Source organism: Physeter macrocephalus, chromosome 2 (genome assembly GCF_002837175.3).
Source record: "Physeter macrocephalus isolate SW-GA chromosome 2, ASM283717v5, whole genome shotgun sequence".
Classification (NCBI taxonomy): Eukaryota; Metazoa; Chordata; class Mammalia; order Artiodactyla; family Physeteridae; genus Physeter; species Physeter macrocephalus.
In genome coordinates this window covers 55,793,780-55,813,210 of record NC_041215.1, presented here as the reverse complement: position 1 = coordinate 55,813,210, position 19,431 = coordinate 55,793,780, and the positions used below count along the sequence as shown (strand labels likewise).

The following is a 19,431-nucleotide window of genomic DNA, read 5'->3' as shown; positions in this document are numbered from 1 at the left end:
TAACTTCTGTAAGAAAAAGATATAATCGTACCTTTATGAAATTCTTTATATTCAAAATTATTCACTGAAGCACTATTTGTAATAACAAAAGACTGGAAACAATCCAAATTTCCTTCCATAGGAAACTGGATAATAAACTGGCACATCCCAAACTCAAAGGACTACTTATGCCACCGTAAAAAGGCATGAGGACACACTCTACACGCTGATATAGGATAATTTCTAGACTATACTCTTACACACACACACACACACACACACACACACACACACAAAATATGCTAAAAAGTACATACAGTGTGCTAATTTTTCTGTAAGAAGGGGTATAAGAATATAATTTCCTATGTACTTCAATTTGTGTAACAAAACCCTAAAAGAATAGATAGACTAATAAAAGTGGTTACTTATAAGGGGAGGGTGACTGGAGTAGAGGGTAGACAGGGATGAAGTTGTTTTTGTATATTTTTATTTTGGAATATTCTAAATGCATTATCTATTTAAAGATAAAGTAAAATCATGTTACTTTATGACTCTAAAAACAATTTTGTGTTTTAAGAAAATATTCTGGGTCTGTGATCCCTATGTACTGTGATCCCCGGATTCTTCTGTTCCAACCTCTTATCTTTCTCATTTACTCTCAACCAATCTTTCAACAAGTACAGTAGGAGAGCAAAAAGCCTCACTCAGACATCTGGGTTCACATAGTGTCTTGGCTTAATTAGTACAAACTAATTCTACAGTTATATATTTTATATCAGTAAGAACACACATTCTATTAATATCTATAGTGTAAAAAATTAATAAATAAGTCACAGAAAGAGAACATATCTCTCTAGCCCACTAAATGGTCAGGAACTTGAGAAATTAAACAGCAGTATTCTTATAAAGAGACTTGTTTTAATGTTAGCAAAGTATTAAATGGACAAGGAAGTAAACTCAGTATACAGAAGATATCAGAAAGATTTAAAATAGAAATCTTAATAGAGCTGAAAAAATCCAAACGAATCAAACATCAATTAGAGAGCAATGAATAATTTCCTTTACAAAAAGAGACTCTTTAACTAAAGAAGATTTCACCAAATATTCTTTTCAAAAATCAGCCCTATGGTAGATATAGCTCATTTTAAAATACACATTTTAGACTTCAAAACATATTGCAATAATCAAATCGGTGTGGCTGTCATAAAGACAGACATACAGACCAATGGAACAGACAGCAAAGAAATAAACCATTATGTATATGACCAAATGATCAAAAAGGGTGCCAAGGCTAAACAATGGAGAAAGGATAGTCTCTTCAACAAATGGTGTTGGGAAAACTGGAAATCCACATGCAAAATATGAAGACGGACACTTATCTTACATCATATACAAATATCAACTTGAAACTCCTAGAAGAAAACAGAGGCAGAAAACTTCCTGACACTGGATTTGCCTATGATTACTTGAATATGACACCAATAGCACAGGCTACAAAAGCAAAAATAGACAAATGGGACTGCATCAAACTTTAAAACTTCTGCACAGCAAAGGAAACAATCTAAAGAATGAAAATATGGAGTGGGAGAAAATATTTGCAAAACATATATCTGATAAGGGTATAACATATATCTTTATGTAAGAATATATAAAGAACTCCAACAACTCAAGAACAAAAAAACCAAATAACCGATTTAAAGGATATGAATAGACAATTTGCCAAAGAAGATATACAAATAGCCAAGAGCATATGAAAAGATTCTCAACATCACTAAACAGTAGGGAAACACAAGGCTACAATGAGATGTCATCTCACCCTCATTAGGATGGCCACTTCTAAAATAAAACACAACACAAAAAATTACACTTGGGGTGAAAGTGGAGAAATTGGAACCCTGTGCATTGTTGGTAGGATGATAAAATGCGTGCTGCCACTGTGGAAAAAATATTAAGTTTCCTCAAATATTAAAAGTAGAATTACCATGTGATCCAGCAATCACACTTCTGTGCATATATCCAAAAGAACTGAAAATAGGATCTCAAAAGAGATATGGGAACACCCATGTTCAATGCAATGTTATTTACAACTGCCAAGATATGGAAGCAACCAAAATGTCCATCAACAGATGAATGGATAAACTAAATGTGGTATATACATACAATGGAATATTATTCAACCTTAAAAAACACGGAAATCTTGTCATATGCTACAACATGGATGAACTTCAAGGACATTATGCTAAGTGAAATAAGCCAGTCACAAAAAGATAAATACCACAGGATTCCACTTAAAGTAGACAAATTCACAGATACAAAAAGTAGAACGGTGGTTGTCAGGTACTGCGGGGAGGGTGTTAATAGGGAATTGGTTAGTTTCAGTTATACAAAATAAAAAATTCTAGAACTTCCCTGGTGGTGCAGTGGTTAGAAATCCGCCTGCCAATGCAGGGGTCACGGGTTCGATCCCTGGTCCGGGAAGATCCCACATGCCATGGAGCAACTAAGCCCACATGCCACAACTACTGAGCCTGCAATCTGGAGCCCGTGAGCCGCAACTACTGAGCCTGCATGCCACAACTGCTGAAGCCCGCATGCCTAGAGCCAGTGCTCCGCAAAAAGAGAAGCCACCCCCCAATGAGAAGCCTGTGCACCGCAACAAAGAGTAGCCCCCACTCGCTGCAACTAGAGAAAGCCCGCGCGCAGCAACAAAGACCCAACACAGCCAAAAATGAATAAATAAAATAAGTAAATTTTTAAAAAATTTCTAGAGATCTGTTGTACAATGATGTGCACGTAGATAACAATACTGTAATGTATACTTAAAAAGTGTTAATAGAGAAAATTTGTTATGTGTTTTTTACCACAACAAAACAACAAAAACCCCATTTTAGGGACTTCCCTGGTGGTCCAGCAGTTAAGACTCTGAGCTCCCTATGCAGGGGGCCTGGGTTCGATCCCTGGTCAGGGATCCCACATGCTGCAACTAAGAGCCCACATGCCGCAACTAAAGATCCCTCACACCGCAATGAAGATACTGCACCAAAGATCCCAGAGCAGCCAAATAAATAAATAAATATTTAAAAAACAAAACAAAAACACCCATTTTAACCTGAATCAAATCCCAGATAACAGGCAAACCCAAATTGAGAAACACTGTACAAAATAATTGGCCTGTACTGAAAAATGTCAGTGGCATGATGCACAAAAAGATTTAGGAATAGCCCAAAGCCATCATGTGATGGCTGGATGTAACATATCATCTGAAGTTTTCCTTCACTATAAAGAATATTACTGGGGCAATTATTAAAATACAAATGAGATGAACAGATTAGGTAATTGCAGTGGCAATTACTGATTTTGATAACTGTGCTTTGGTTATGTAAAAGAATGTGTTTTTAAGAAACACACACTTAAGTATTCATAGATAAAGAGCATGACCTCTGTAACTTACTCTAAAAGGGTTCAAAACAAAAATAACGTGGAAGTAAGGACATGGCTGAACTCAACACCACTATCAATCATATTATGGATATAATGGACATCCACAGACAACATCATCCAACAACACGGATTACACATTCTTTTCAAGCTCACAGGGAACACTGACCAAGATACCACATCCTGGGACATAAAAAAACACCTTAATAAATTTAAAAGAATAAAAATCATACAACATCTGCTCTCACAACACAATGGAATTAAACTAGCAATCAATAAGAGAAGCATAGCTGGAAAATCCCAGTATATTAAACAATATACTTATAATACTTATAAATATGGTCAAAGATGAAATATCAAGAGAAATTTTAAAATATTTTGAACTAAATGAAAATGTAACTCATCAAAATTTGTGGGATGTAAAAAAGCAGTGCTTAGAAGAAAATTTAAGCATTGAATGCATATATTAGAAAAGAAGAAAGATCTAAAATCAATAATCTAATCTTCCACCTGTGGGAACTGGAAAAGGAAGAGCAAATTAAATCCAAAGTAAGCAGAAGAAAAGAAATAGAGTAAGAAATAGAGCAGAAATCAGTGAAAGTGGAAACAGGAAATCAATTGAGAAAAATATCAACAAAACCAAAAGCTGGTTTTTGGAAAAGATCAGTAAAATCAATAAGGCTCTAGCCAAGCTAACTAAGAAAAAAGGAGACAACATAATTACTAATATCAGAAATTTAAAAATAGGGAGCATCACTACCGAATCCATGGACATTAAAAGGATGGTCAAAGAATACTATGAACAATTCTATGCCCACAAATTTGATAACCTTTATGAACTGGACTAATTCCTTGAAAGACACAATCTGCCAAAACTCACACAAGAAAAAATATACAATCTGAATAGGCCTGTCTCTATTAAAGAAATTGAATCAATAATTAATAATATTCCAAAACTGAAAGCACCAGGCACAGATGGGCTCACTGGTGAATTTTACCTAACATTTAAGGAAGAAATCGTATCAATTCTCTACAATGTCTTTCAGAGGACAGAAGCAGAGGGAATTCTTCCTAACTCATTCTATGAGGCCAGCATTTCCCTAATACCAAAATCAGATAAAGACATTAAAAGAAAACTACAGACCAATATCTCGCATGAACATAGAAGCAAAAATCCTCAATAAAATCGAATCTAAAAATGTATAAAAAGAATTATACTCCATGACCAAGTGAGATTTATCACAGGTATGCAAAGCTGGGAAAAAAAATCAATGAATGTAATCCACCACATCAACAAAGAAAAAAATCAAAATTATATCAATAGATATAATTATTTCTGCTCTATTTTGGTTTCTGGTCAAACCAAAAACCAAAACTCTATTGGTATCAGTAGATTTCTGCTCCATTTCTTATCCTATTTCTTTTCTTCTGTTTACTTTGGATTTAATTTGCTCTTCCTTTTACAGTTCCCACAGGTGGAAGATTAGATTATTGATGCAGAAATAATGCAGAAAAAGCATTTAACAAAAAAATGCTTTTTTGTTAAAAAGGGTTTAATAAAATCCAACATCCATTCATGATAAAAACTGACAGCAAACTAGGAATAGAGGGAAATTTCCTCAACTTGATAAAGAACATCTACAAAAAACTTACAGCAAACATCGTACTTAGTGGTGTGAAACTAAGAGCTTTCCTACCAATATCAGAAACAATGCAAGGATGTCACCTCTCACCACTGCTTTTCAACATTGTACCAGAAGTCCCATCTAATGCAGTAAGACCAAAAAAAAAAAAAAAAAAAAAGGAAACGAAAGGTATAAAGACTGGGAAGGGAGAAATTAAACTGTCTTTGTTCACAGATGATAAGCTTGTCTATGTACATATGTATTACATTCTATTAAAGAACCGACCAAAAACTCCTGGAACTAAGTGATTATAGCAAGGTTGCAGAATACAAGGTTAATATACAAAAGTCAAACACTTTCCTATATACTGCAATGAGAAAGTGGAATTTGAAACTAAAAACACAAAACCATTTATATTAGCATCCAAAAAAATGAAACATTAAGGTACAAATCTAACAAAATATGTAAAAGTTCTATATGAGGAAAACAACAAAACTCTGGTGAAACATATCAAAGAATTAAATAAATGGAAAGACAGTCATGTTTATGGGTAGGAAGACTCAATTTGGTTAACACATCAGCTTTTCCCAACTTGATCTAAAGATTCAACGCAATCTCAATCGAACTCCCAGCAAGTCATTTTGTGTATCAGTCGGTATTGACAAAGTGATTCTCAAGTTTATATGAAGAAGCAAAAAAATCCAGAATAGTCAACAGAATACTGAAGAAGAATAAAGTGAGAGGACTGACTTCAAGACTTACTATGAAGGTACAGTAATTCAGACTGTGCTATTGACCAAAAAACAGACAAAAAGATCAGTGGAAGAGAATAGAGGGTCCAGAAATAGACCCATACAAATACACTCAGCTGATCTTTGACAAAGGAGCAAAGACAATTCAATGGAAAAAGAATAGTCTTTTCAACAAACAGTGCTGGGACAACTGGACATCCATATTAAAAAAGATGAATCTAGGCACAGACCTTACACCCTTCACAAAAATTAACTCAAAATGAATCACAGACCTAAATGTAAAACAGACCTATAAATCTACTAGAAAGTAACATAGGAGAAAATCTAGATGCTCTTATGTTTGGTGATGAGATTTCAGAAACACCACCAAAAGCAAGATCCATGAAAGAAAAAAATTAAGTTGGACCTCTTTAAAATTAAAAACGTCTCCTCTATGAAGGACACTATTAAAAGAATGAAAAGAAAGCCAAAGACGGGGAGAAAATATTTAAAAAACTCATATCTGATAAAGGACTCCAAAATATACACAGAACACTTAAAATTCAACAGTAAGAAAACAAAGATCCCAATTAAAAAATGGGTAAAAGATCCAACAGACACCTCACCAAGGAAGATACACAAACTGCAATTAATGATATGAAAAGGTACTCAACATCCTAGGTTATTAGGGAATTACAAGTTAAAATAATGAGATACCATTACATACCTATTAGAATGGCTAAAATTCTAAAACTGACAATCCCAAAAGCTGATGAGGATACAGAGCAACATGAGCTCTCGTTCACTGCTGGTAGGAATGCAAAATGGAATAGCCACTTTGGAAGTCAGTTTGGCAGTTTCTTACAAAGCTAAACACTGCCTTACTGTACAAACCAACAATTGCACTCCTAGATATTTACCCAAAAGAGATAAAAACTTATGTCCACATAAAAACATGCTATTACTTAGAGTACATTTTTCATAATTGCCAAAAATTGGAAGCAACCAAGGTGTCCTTCAATAGGTAAATGAATAAACAAACTCTGAATTATCGATACAATGGAATATTATTCAATGATTAAAAAAAAAAACTATCAAGCCAAAAAAAAATTAGAAGAATCTTAGATGCAAACTGATAAGTTAAGGAAGCCAGCCTGAAAAGCCTATGTACTGTGTAATTTCACCTATATTACATTTTGGAAAACGAAAAACTACAGAGAGAGCAAAAAGATCACTGGTTGCCAGGGATCTGAAGGAATGAATAGGTGAAAATACAGGGAGTTTTTATCGTAATTCAACTATCCTATAGGATAATGTAATGGTGGATCTATGACATGGATTTTTAAAAATCCATAAAACTGTACAACACAAACACCAAAGAGTATGGACTTTAGTTAATAAGGTACTGACTACATTAACTGTAACAAATGTACCACACTAATGTAAGATAATAATAGTGGAAATTATGTGTGTGCGTGTGTGTGTGTAGGAGGTAGTATATGGGAATTCACTGTACTATCTGCTCAATTTTTTGTAAATCTAAAAATGTTTTTAAAAAACCCTATTAATCCACTTAAAAATATGTAAAGGACCTGAACAGGCATTTGTCCAACAAAGATACATGAATGGCTAACAGGTAAATGGAAAGATGCTCAGCCTCACTAATTATTAGGGAAACGCAAATCACAATCACAAGATATCACCGCATGCCTGTTAAAATGACCAGCACCAGAAAGACAAGAGATAACAAATGCTGGTAAATATGTGGAGAAAAAGGAACCCTTGTGCACTGTCAGTAGGAATGCAAATTGATACAACCACTATGGAAAACAGTATGGAGGTTCCTCAAAAAGTTAAAAATAGAACTACAATATGATTCAGCAACCCCACTTCTGGGAATAAGCCAAAGGAAATGAAAACACTGTGTTGAAGGGTTACATGCACCCCCATGTTTGCAGCAGCCTTATTTACAATAGCCAAGACATAGAAACAACCTAAGTGCCCATCGACAAACGAAAGTTGTGGTACAATGAAATATTATTCAGCCATTAAAAAGCAGGAAATCCTGCCCATTTACAGGCATTATGAATGGACCTTGAGGGCATTATACTAAGTGAATTGAGTCAGACAGAGAAAGGTAGCAAATACTGTATGATCTCACTTAGAAGTAGATAAAAAAAAAAAATTTCCAACCTCCCACCCCAAACTCATAGAAAGAGAGATCAGATTTGTGATTACCAGAGGTGGGAGGCTGGGGGAGGGAGAACTGGATGAAGGTGGTCAAAAGGTACAAACTTCCAATTATAAGATAAGTAAGTTCTGGGGATGTAATGTACAACATAATGACTACAGTTAACATGGCTCTATGTTACATATGAAAGCTGTTAAGAGAGTAAATCCTAAGAGTTCACATCACAGGGGAAAAATATTTTTATTCTTTTTTCTTTTTCTGTATATGAAGTGAAGGATGTTAACTTAATTTATTCTGGTTATCATTTCAAAATACGTGTAAGGCAAATCATTATGCTGTACACCTTACACTTACACAGTCCTGTATGTCAGTTATATCTCAATAAAACTAGAAGAAAAAAAAAAGCGTGGATTCTGGAATCTGACTGCCTGGTTCAAATTCTGGCTCCCTTAATTACAAGGTTTTGGGAGCATGCTCCTAAAACTTTTTTTATGGCTCAGCAGCATTTCATTGTGTATATATACCACATCTTCTTTATCCATTCATCTGTTTATGGACACTTAGGTTGCTTCTATATCTTGGCAACTGTAAATAATGCTGCTATGAACACTGAGGTGCATGTATCTTTTCAAATCAGTGTTTTTGTTTTTTTCAGATATACACCCAGGATTGGTATTGCTGGGTCGTATGGTAGTTCTATTTTTAGCTTTTTAAGAAACCTCCATACTGTTCTCCGCAGTGGCTGCACCAATTTACATTCCCACCAACAGTGTATGAGGGTTCCCTTTTCTCTACATCCTCACCGTTTGTTATTTGTTTTCTTTTTGATGACAGCCATTCTGACAGGTGTGAGGTGATACCTCATTGTGGATTTGAATCGCATTTTCATGATGATTAGTGATGTTGATCATCTTTTCATGTGCCTGTTGCCCATCTGCATGTCCTCTTTGGAAAAATGTCTATTCAGTTCTTCTGCCAGCCCCGCCTCGTTTTTTTGGCCACGCCAGGCAGCATGTGGGATCTTAGTTCCCCTGCCAAGGACTGAACCCGTGCCCCCTGCATTGGAGCGCTGAGTCTTAATCACTGGGCCACCAGGGAAGTCCCCTTCTACCCATTTATAAATCAGGTTGGTTTTTTGATGTTGAGTTATATGAGCTGTTTATATATTTGGATATTAATCCCGTATTGGTCATATCATTTGCAAATATTTTCTCCCATTCAGTAGGTTGTCTTTTCATCTTGTCAGTAGTTTCCTTTCTTGTGCAAAAGCTTTTAAGTCTAATTAGGTCCCATTTGTTTATTTTTGCTTTTATTTCCTTTACTTTAGGAGACACATCCAAAAAATATGGCTGCAATTTATGTCAGAGTGTTCTGCCTATTTTTTCCTCTAGGAGTTTTATAGTATCCAGTCTTACATTTAATCCATTCTTAGTTTATTTTTGTATATGTATATATGGTGTTAGAGAATGTTCTAATTTCGTTCTTTTACAAGTAGCTGTCCAGTTTTCCAAACACCACTTATTGAAGAGACTGTCTTTTCTCCATTGTTTATTCTTGCCTCTTTTGTTATAGATTAATTGACCATAAGCAAGTGGGTTTATTTCTGGGCTCTCCATCCTGTTTCATTGATCTACGTGTGTTTTTGTGCCGGTACCATACAGTTTTGATTACTGTAGCTTTGTAGTATAGTCTGAAGTCAGGCAGCATGATTCCTCCGGCTCTGTTCTTCTTTCTCAAGATTGTTTTGGCTATTCAGGGTCTTTTCTGTTTCCACACACATTTAAAAAGTATTTGTTCTAATTCTGTGAAAAATTCCCTTGGTAATTTTTTTAAAATAGTGGACATAAGTAAATGCATATAGGCCCAAGGGGCATGCTCCTTGTACTCAGACTTCTCTTTCACCTCTCTATCCCAGACTGTCAAATGATTATTTTGTTTTCCCAAATATCTGGAATTACTTAATACGTAATTTTCTAAGTTTTAGGGCTCCTCATCCTTTCCTGGATTAGTAGTTACCCAGATACTGCTCTACCATTTTAACACTACTGCCCACACTCACAGCTTTATCCAAGGATAGGAGGCTCAGCACAATCTTGAGAAGAGAGGAAGACCCTTAAAGCCAGCTAATCTGAATGCAGGTTGCCCTCAGGGCCTGACCTTGCTCACTGCCCCTGATATCACTCCTCTAACCACCTCAACCTGGAATCTAGCTTCACCTGGAATGTGTTGTCCACAAATCTGATACAATCCACTCCTATACTTGTGGCATGGCTTTCCTGATATTTATTTAAATGTGTGATGCCATTTCTGCTCAATTTGATTTCTTAATAGATATCCAGTGACATTTTTACAAGAAATGATATTCCTAGAATGCATCCTTTCCACCAAAAAGTTTTACTGTATAAACAAAACAATGCTCTTCATTTGGTATCTTCTCCAACTCTTTCCAATCAAAACATATTTGCCCTGCCAAAGCAAAAAGTCAGTTATCATCATTTTTGTTTAATAGGGAGAACAGCAAAAAACATTCCAAGGATAATGAAATTAAATTTGGATGTTAGATCAGCATCTGTCTCACTCTTGCTGAAAACCTAGTAGAATACATACGTCCACCTTACACTAAATAAGCGGAATTTTTCTTCTTTTCCAATTGTAGACTTGACAATGGCCAGCTTCACTGAACTGAGGAGTCAGTTTCAAGTGTACTGAGGTGTACAGCAATGTACACACATGGAGAGGCACCTTCCCAGGGCTTAAGATGTTGGCTGCAGACACAAACAGCAGAATTCAGTTTCCTTTGAGTGGGTTCCTCTCCCTGCCTGACAGATAACAAGGCGTGCTACCCCACCAATTCTTTCTCCTGAACTCTTTCTTTCAGCCAAGAAACAGGTGAGACATTCTACTGATCTGTGTTTGTAGGAGTAATGCACTGAGAAGGGGAAGTGAACCTTCATTTCAAAATAAGCAAAGGAGTCCTGTTTCAAAGAAGCATTTAATTGAGTTCAAAACTGGACATAAATTAACTACAGAATACTTATGAAACAATATCTTAAGTTCCTTCACTTTCTAAAATTCTGAGATACTGTAAAATATGATATTAAGTAAAAGGGGTAATGGGAGGTCAAAATAAAGAATTTACTGCCATGTAAACAAAGTCATTTCCTTAAAAAAAAGTTTGGATCTTGAATTTAATGAAGTTCTTTAACTCCAAAAGGAATGAAAGAATTTTAACATCTGGGTTGAGGTACCCAAAGTAAATTTGTTATAACAGTAAGTAAAACAGAAGTAGCATTTTCCGTATGTCACACAACTGACCAATGTGTAGAATTAGCTTAAATAAGGAACAGTTTGAGTATCTTGGGTCATCAACAACTGACTATAGGTCACCAAGATGCTTTCGACCTGGTCAGAACACCACAATGTATTGTGATTAAATAAGTTCCCCAGAATACCAATATGGGTTACTATGGCGAACTGGTACCAAAAGGGACAGGAAAGAATAGGCAGGTTTATCTCACATCCACACCAAGACTGGAGTCATTCCACTCCTAACTCCTTCTCGGCAGATACTTTTTGTCCTAAAATGACACATTTGGTGAATAAGTGAACTCAATTTTTAACCTGATCCACAGAGCAGGTCTCTCAGTTTCACTGTACACACCAATAATTTTATTCTTGTATTTAATTCTGTATATAATTTTGAGTCCTACAAGATCGATGTCTCAAAAAAGTCATGATGTGTACGCTTATATCTTCACCATTCATTCACTGATTTATTTATTTGGCAAATATTTAACTGCATACCTAATCATATGCTAGGTACTACAGTAAGCAGTAAAATTAAAAGGGAAAAAAAAAGTCACTCCTCTCAATGAGCCTTATGACCTAGTGAAGCAACAGAGGGCAAACAATCACAACTACAGGTGGTCGATGCACACAACACAGGAGGGCCTGAGGTAAACAGTGCCAAGAACTCTGATTAGAGGGGTCAGGAAAAGGCTCCGAAAGGTAGTCCTGGAGACGAGCCTTGAAGAACAAGTTGTATTTTAAAAGGAGGAGAAGAGAAGTAAAGGGCTATGTAAAGGCCTGGAGGCATGAAAAAATAAGAGATAAGTCAGAGATCTAAAAGGAGCTCATTATTATTGTAGCTGGAAGTGTGAACGGTTAGAGGAATGGGGGGTGGGGTGCGGTGTACTAAGACTGTAGTGTAGGACTGTATGGAGAATGAGATGCAGCTTCTGTTCCTGAGGAACTTACAGTCTAGTGGAGGAAACAGACCTCCAACAGTTCATTTCAATGAGGCTGATGTCATGGTGGAAGAACACACAGCAAAGTGTGACTGGACAGGCACAAAGGAGGGCCTTAAACACCATACAAGTATGTTAAAATTTTATCCCACAGGCAACAGTGAGTCTTTGAAAAATTCTAAATGGGTACCAATCACAATAGTGGCAGTGTGGATGACTGGAAGGTACAAAGACTAGAGCAGAGCAATACAATACAATACTTTGGCAGACCAATACAAAGGTGTCTGCCAAAGCCCAGGCAAGCAATGTGATGGGCCTGAGCTAAGCCGCCCTACTGTGGCAACTGTGCTTTTCTAGCCAGGGAAATGGGAGGAGATTCTTTCAAATCTATCATTAAAAGAAGAAAAAGAAAAATCCAGAGCAATATTTTCTGGAATTCCTTGTATTTAAGGGCTTAGAAAGAAGTTATATCAAGCCTTCCTTGAAAAAAGAGTCAACAATAACGAGTTTAAATTTTAGGACAGATAAACTTAAGGTCAATAATAGGCATAGAGGTAAGCAAATAATGGAATATAAATTTGATAGAAAATTATATACACATTGAAAATGACAATAGGAGACTGTATAAAAACCTGAGGAACTTAAAATATATGTAGAAAAGGCAGGAAAAATATTGTATGTGTAGTACAATTTAGTATATTATATAAAATATATATGCTGACAGACTAAAAGAGAAAAATGAAAGTTAAAATAATTTTCTATTATTTTTATTCCATTTATTACATCAATAGAATAAAATGAAATGAAAAGAACAACACAAGATTAATGTTTATTGTATCTAATGGGCCCCACCCAGATGGGTTACATCCAATTTCTGGTTCCAGTTTCCTACAATGGCTTTTACAAATGGTCCTATTGTCCAGCTACATTGTTATTAAAATACAAAAAAAGGGGGGGGAGGGGATACGTTGGCTTGAAAAATCCTTAAAATTCATATTAAGAACAGCCATCTCGTTCCTGATACAAAGACAAGGAAAATTCAACACGCTAAAGGGACTCAAAGTCAAAGACATAGTGGAAACAAATCACACAAATAATTTTTGCAAGTGTATTTCTCTTGAATGCTTAGGGGAAAAGTCTCTGGAAAATGGTTTTGACACCTAAGGGCTTTTAAGCCATTTAAAAACAATTGAACCAGTCAACAAACATGCCATTTATTGAGCATCTGTAAGCCATGCATTTAACACTAAAGATACAAAGGGAAAATAAAACATAGTCCCTGCCCTCAAGGAGCTCACAGTCTAAAAGGAGAGAAAGAATGGCTACAAACAATTGCAATAAAGTATGCTGAGTCCTCTGTTAGAGGTATGTACAAGGTACTAAGATAAGCAAAGAAGAGAGGTAGAATGACAAATCAGGGTAAGCTTCAAAAGGGAGTTAGGTCTTAAATGAGCTACAGAAAGGGAAAGACTTGAATAGCATATGCAAGGAAATGTGAAATGTGAAACAACAAGGCAAATGTGGATAACGTTAAGTTATTCCGTATGATGCAGAGTGAGGGAAAGAGTAACAGGAAATGAGGTTAAAGGGGTAGCAGGTAACCAATCACAAATCGCCTTGTATTCGAATTAGAGAACCTGGCTATTACTGAATTTTGTCAAATCTATATAAGATGCACCATTACTTTATGTACTGCAAGAAAGAAAAAAAGCTTTTTATTGGGGTCTATCAATAAATTTAATAGAATACTCCTGCATAAAGCTATACGACCAAAGGGCAACAGCCTCAGCATAAGATATAAACCAGCCATGTAGAAAGGAACAGCATCAAACTATATTTCTCAACTTGCCCTTAGGTGGAAGGAGGGGGGAAAAAATCTCTTGCTGAGAACTGAATTCCAAGCAGGTCTACAGCCTACTTGTGTGGTCTAAAAAAACAAACAAATAAAACTAAAGCTACCAGTGTGGTCCTAAAACAAACAAATAAAACAAGTAAAGACTTTAAGGTGGTCTCAGGTTGGTCCCCAGATGCCTGGCAAAAACAAGTAGAAATTCTCTTTAGACAAACCAGACATTAATCCATGAGAAAAGCAATTTAAGATGTAATCTCATTTCAAATATGACAAAGGCACATCTTAGAATTGATGAAAAATAGTAGATCTTACAGTCAGCCTTGAATCTGGAGATGTTTCAGAATCACCTGGAGAACTTTTTAAAAATATTTATTACCAGGCTGCATACCAGAGATTCTCATACAGGCAGGCCTGAAGCACAGCCCTAGAATCTCTATTTTAACAAACTACTCAAGGTGGTTTTTTTTTTTTAAAAACACAGCCAGACAAGATACCAAGACAACAGCATTCTGTCTGCAAAATTAGCTGAAAATTCCTATTGTAGAATAAAGAACAACAGTTGGATTTTAAGCCAGATCATGATTTGATCAGATGGACACTTTAGGAAGACCACTCTGGTGCCAGTGGACCTTGTGGAGAAGATAGGTTAGAAGAGGGTAAGGATAGGAGATGGTGGATAGTAAACAGAACAGTCAGGATATCAGTGAAACAGTTTTAAGGCAAGAGATGGTGATCATTTAAATAGTAACAATAGGGAGAAAAATAAGAGGATCAAAGAAGGCAGAATTAGAATTCCATAAAAACTACATGAAGGTAGAGGTGTAGGATCTAATTCTAAAAATTTTAGAAGACTTGCCCCTAATCAGCATAATTGCCACTAGGCCTTGAAAAATAAATTTGTATTTGGGTATGGTAATCTACCACCTTTTGGCTGTATAATAAACTGTAAGTGCTATAGAAAATCTTATACTACATAACTATCAAATGTTCCGAATGCAATTCAAACTCAAAATGATCTTGAAGTTGGGATGTAAGCATAGAGGGATTTTATTCTTTCATGTTTAACATTTCTATAAATCAGTGCGTATGAACTGAAAAATTAAAATCTCTTTGGGCAAAAAGAAAGGATTTTTCACTGGTTGATAAATTTAAATTACAAACAGAAAACAATGAATTAACAAACTTACGCTGAATATGAATGAACTGCTTTGGCTGTTTAAACTCTCCTTTGTACAAGCGATTGTAATAGTTGACATTGCTCTCTGCCTCAGGAACTGGAATGACCATGCTCTCTTTTTTTTCTCTGAACACTTGCTGTGCTGAAATAGCTCGCTGTAAATGATGTTCCTGGAAAATGTAAAGTAGGCAACATGAGTTGTTTTAATGATGTCAATTCAATGCAAAATTCTATTTACAATTTACTTTGTTTAATAATTGCACAGTGCTTTAAGAATCCATTCTAAACAGTTCCTTTGCCACAGACCTTCAGAAAACATTGCTATCATTCTCCCTTAATACTTGTACTCATACTGATACCACGTTAGATGATTAAAATTTTAATAAGAGGATTTTTTAAAAAATGATTAAATATTCATAAACTAGAATTTAACATCTCAAGAATTTAACATTACAAGAAAATTGATCCCATTTGCTAAATTAATTAAGGTGTTTATCACCAACAACAAGATTACAGAAAAACATGCAAATAACAGGAAAAGAATTTGTATCACAGATTTTAAGTATCTTCTGCATTTATATACCTCAAACTTCAACAGTACAAAATTCTGAATAATTCCAAGAAAAGATAAATTTATATTCAACAGACTATATTACTATCACGGTAGGAAATATTTTTTAACAAAGGTGAAACAAAAAGTTCTTATAAAATACACCCAGATTCTAGTAACTTTTCATTACCTCCACCACTTAATGGACACTTTCTCCCTTGACCCACTATGGACCATTCCCAACAAAGCACCTTTACCTTGTGGAAGGTAGTAAATTAGGTCATGTCATTCCCCAAAGGATCCCCTTCATATTTAAAGGTTAAAATCACTCAACGACTTACAAGGCTTTATACCCCTCTGACCTTATTTCCTACTTTTCTCCTCCCAAACTTTATTCTAGCCACACTTCTCCTCTCCTTTAAGGTTCCTAAATATCCAAATGGATTGTTTCTGAAATTCCTTCAAGTCTCATCTCATCAGAGAGGCCTTCTGTTATTTCCTTACGTAAAAGAGTACTGGCATATACCCAGAGAAAACCATAACTCAAAAAGACACATGCACCACAATGTCCACTGCAGCACTATTTACAATAGCCAGGTCATGGAAGGAAACTAAATGCCCATTGACAGACAAATGGATAAAGAAGATGTGGTACATATATACAATGGAATATACTCAGCCATAAAAAGGGACAATATTGGGTCATTTGTAGAGACGTGGATGGACCTAGGGACTGTCAAACAGAGTGAAGTTAGTCAGAAAGAGAAAAACAAATATCATATATTAATGCATATATGTGGAATCTAGAAAAATGGTACAGATGAAACTGTCTGCAAAGCAGAAATAGAGGCACAGGTGCAGAGAACAAATGTATGGACACCAAGGGGGGAACGGGGGGGTGGGATGAATCGGGAGATTGCGACTGACATATATACACTAACTAATATGTATAAAATAGATAACTAATGAGAACCTGCTATATAGCACAGGGAAAGCTACTTCACTTCGTTGTGCAGTAGAAACTAACACAACATTGTAAAACAACTATACCCCAATTAAAAAAAGAGAGAGAGAGTACTGGCTAAGCTGCAAAGCATAAATTAAGACTTATTTATCAGCAGCCATCCTTTCAACACATTTCAGAGTACCTGGCAGACACCAGATACTACTCCTGTCCCTGAGAATTATGAGTGAATGAGAGACAGACTTTGCCATTAAGGAACTTAGGTAGTGGAAGAGAGATACCTGAGTATGTGATCTGAGCTTGACAAGCATATCTCTTTTCAATTAGTCAAACCACCCCTTTTGGGAGGATAGATAAAGATGTCCAAAGAAAGTAAAATGTGAACTAAGAGTTTTAGGATCAACAGGGATTTTTAGCAAGGCAAAAGAGGAAAAGAAGAAAACTCAGGCAGAGAAAAAAGAATATCCAAAATGGACAAAAGCCCAGAGACATTCAATAAAAGACAAATATTGACGGCTAAAAAAAAAAAAAAAAAAAAAAAAAAAAAAAGACAAATATTGAACAAAGGGACATGAGGGTGGGTGCTGGTTTAGATCTGAGAGTTTCTTCACCCTCAGCGCAAGGAAGAAATATGTTTTTCTTCATAGGGTAGAATCCCAAGCTGGAGCACTAAGTACATTTCCCCATATAAAAACTACTATTGATTTAGTTAAAATCTATTAGTACTAAAATTTTTGAGTCGTCTAAGAAGTTGTGATGGGATCAAACATGCAAACAAACAGCATCAAGAAACCAGGAAGCCAGGCCTTGACTGAGATTGGCAATTTCTAAAATTTTAAGCCTATACTTTCCTATTACCTTCATGATATTTCACCTCTCCTAGTTAAAGAAAGTGATGTGGGCTTCCCTGGTGGCGCAGTGGTTGAGAGTCCACCTGCCAATGCAGGGCACACGGGTTCGTGCCCCAGTCCGGGAAGATCCCACATGCTGCGGAGCGGCTGGGCCCGTGAGCCATGGCCGCTGAGCCTGCATGTCTGGAGCCTGTGCTCCGCAACGGGAGATGCCACAATAGTGAGAGGCCCACGTACCGCAAAAAAAAAAAAAAAAAAAAAAGTGATGCAATATGCAATGCCACCCTGCATTTATATAATGTTTTACAGCTCTCGAAGTACACCCACAATCACATGTCTATTAGCTCCTTACAATCTTGGGACACAGGAGTAGATATTATCCCATTTTGTAAATGAGACTCAAGAAACAAGTGACTTGCTCTTAGCAAATAGGAATGATATATAAGACAGCCAAATTTCAGGACTCTGATTCCAGTGTTCCTTGACTATTCCATCCTTATTAGAAAAGTCTGACAGATAAAAAACCATGTTCTTGTAATGCTAATAATCTACAGACACAGGTTAAAAAAAAGGAAACTGAGCACATTTTTTATTTGAAGAGATTCTTTTGATATATATTTGACTTTGCCCTAAATACAAAACATTTTTAGGTATTATCCAATTTTTGAAATACATCTTTAATAGATTAAGATTTAACATTAATTTTACAAATGAAAAAACTTAAAAACAGATCATGGATGACTCCCTTCTTAACACGGCCTACAGATGACAGATGCAGCCAGAAATTAAGAGGCCAGATCATGACACCTCCCCTATTTTAATCTACAGATCAAATTTAGCTCTAAGAATAAATTCTCAGCTATCATTACCTTCCCCAGATTATCAGTCTCTCAATCCAAAAAAATCAGAAAAAAACAATGATATGTCTTCTTGAGGACCTTGTTTCATATAATAGCGATAATCAGTGGCAAACATACAAAAGGCTCAAAGTAGGTACCACAGTTTTGATTTGTCATTTTATTGGGGGAAGATGTTGGCAGGAGTAATGCTGATTCCTTGTTACATGCTGCATCATACACTGGTGAGGTTACCTAATTTTTAAAAATAAATAAAAACCAAGCACTACCTAATTTCTTTTCCTTTAAAAAAGCATGCCTCAGAGGACAGACAGCAGAAGCAAGAAGAACTACAGTCCTGCACCCTGTGGAACAAAAACCACATTCACAGAAAGACAGAAAAGATGAAAAGGCAGAGGGCTATGTACCAGATGAAGGAACAAGATAAAACCCCAGAAAACCAACTAAATGAAGTGGAGATGGGCAGCCTTCCAGAAAAAGAATTCAGAATAATGATAGTGAAGATGATCCAGGACCTTGGAAAAAGAATGGAGGCAAAGACTGAGAAGATGGAAGCAATGTTTATCAAAGACTTAGAAGAATTAAAGAACAAACAAACAGAGATGAACAATACAATAACTGAAATGAAAACTACACTAGAAGGAATCAATAGCAGAAGAACTGAGGTAGAAGAACGGATAACTGACCTGGAAGACAGAATGGTGGAATTCACTGCTGCGGAACAGAATAAAGAGAAAAGAATGAAACGAAATGAAGACATCCTAAGAGACCTCTGGGACACCATTAAACACAACAACATTCGCATTATAGGGGTCCCAGAAGGGGGAGAGAGAGAGAAAGGACCAGAGAAAATATTTCAAGTGATTATAATTGAAAATTTCCCTAATATGGGAAAGGAAATAGCCACCAAAGTCCAGGAAGCGTAGAGAGTCCCATACAGGATAAACCCAAGGAGAAACACGCCAAGAC

The 19,431-nt window shown here is 36.0% G+C and overlaps 1 protein-coding gene across 1 annotated transcript in view; it reads right to left on the bottom strand.

The window, feature by feature from the left end:
- The window catches only part of EPC2 (enhancer of polycomb homolog 2), a 108,381-nt gene that overhangs the window by 50,211 nt on the left and 38,739 nt on the right, over positions 1–19,431 (bottom strand). The window contains exon 2 of the mRNA XM_007117946.4: positions 15,251–15,410. Coding sequence (XP_007118008.1) covers positions 15,251–15,410 — 160 coding nt within the window. The remainder of the gene's footprint in view (positions 1–15,250; positions 15,411–19,431) is intronic.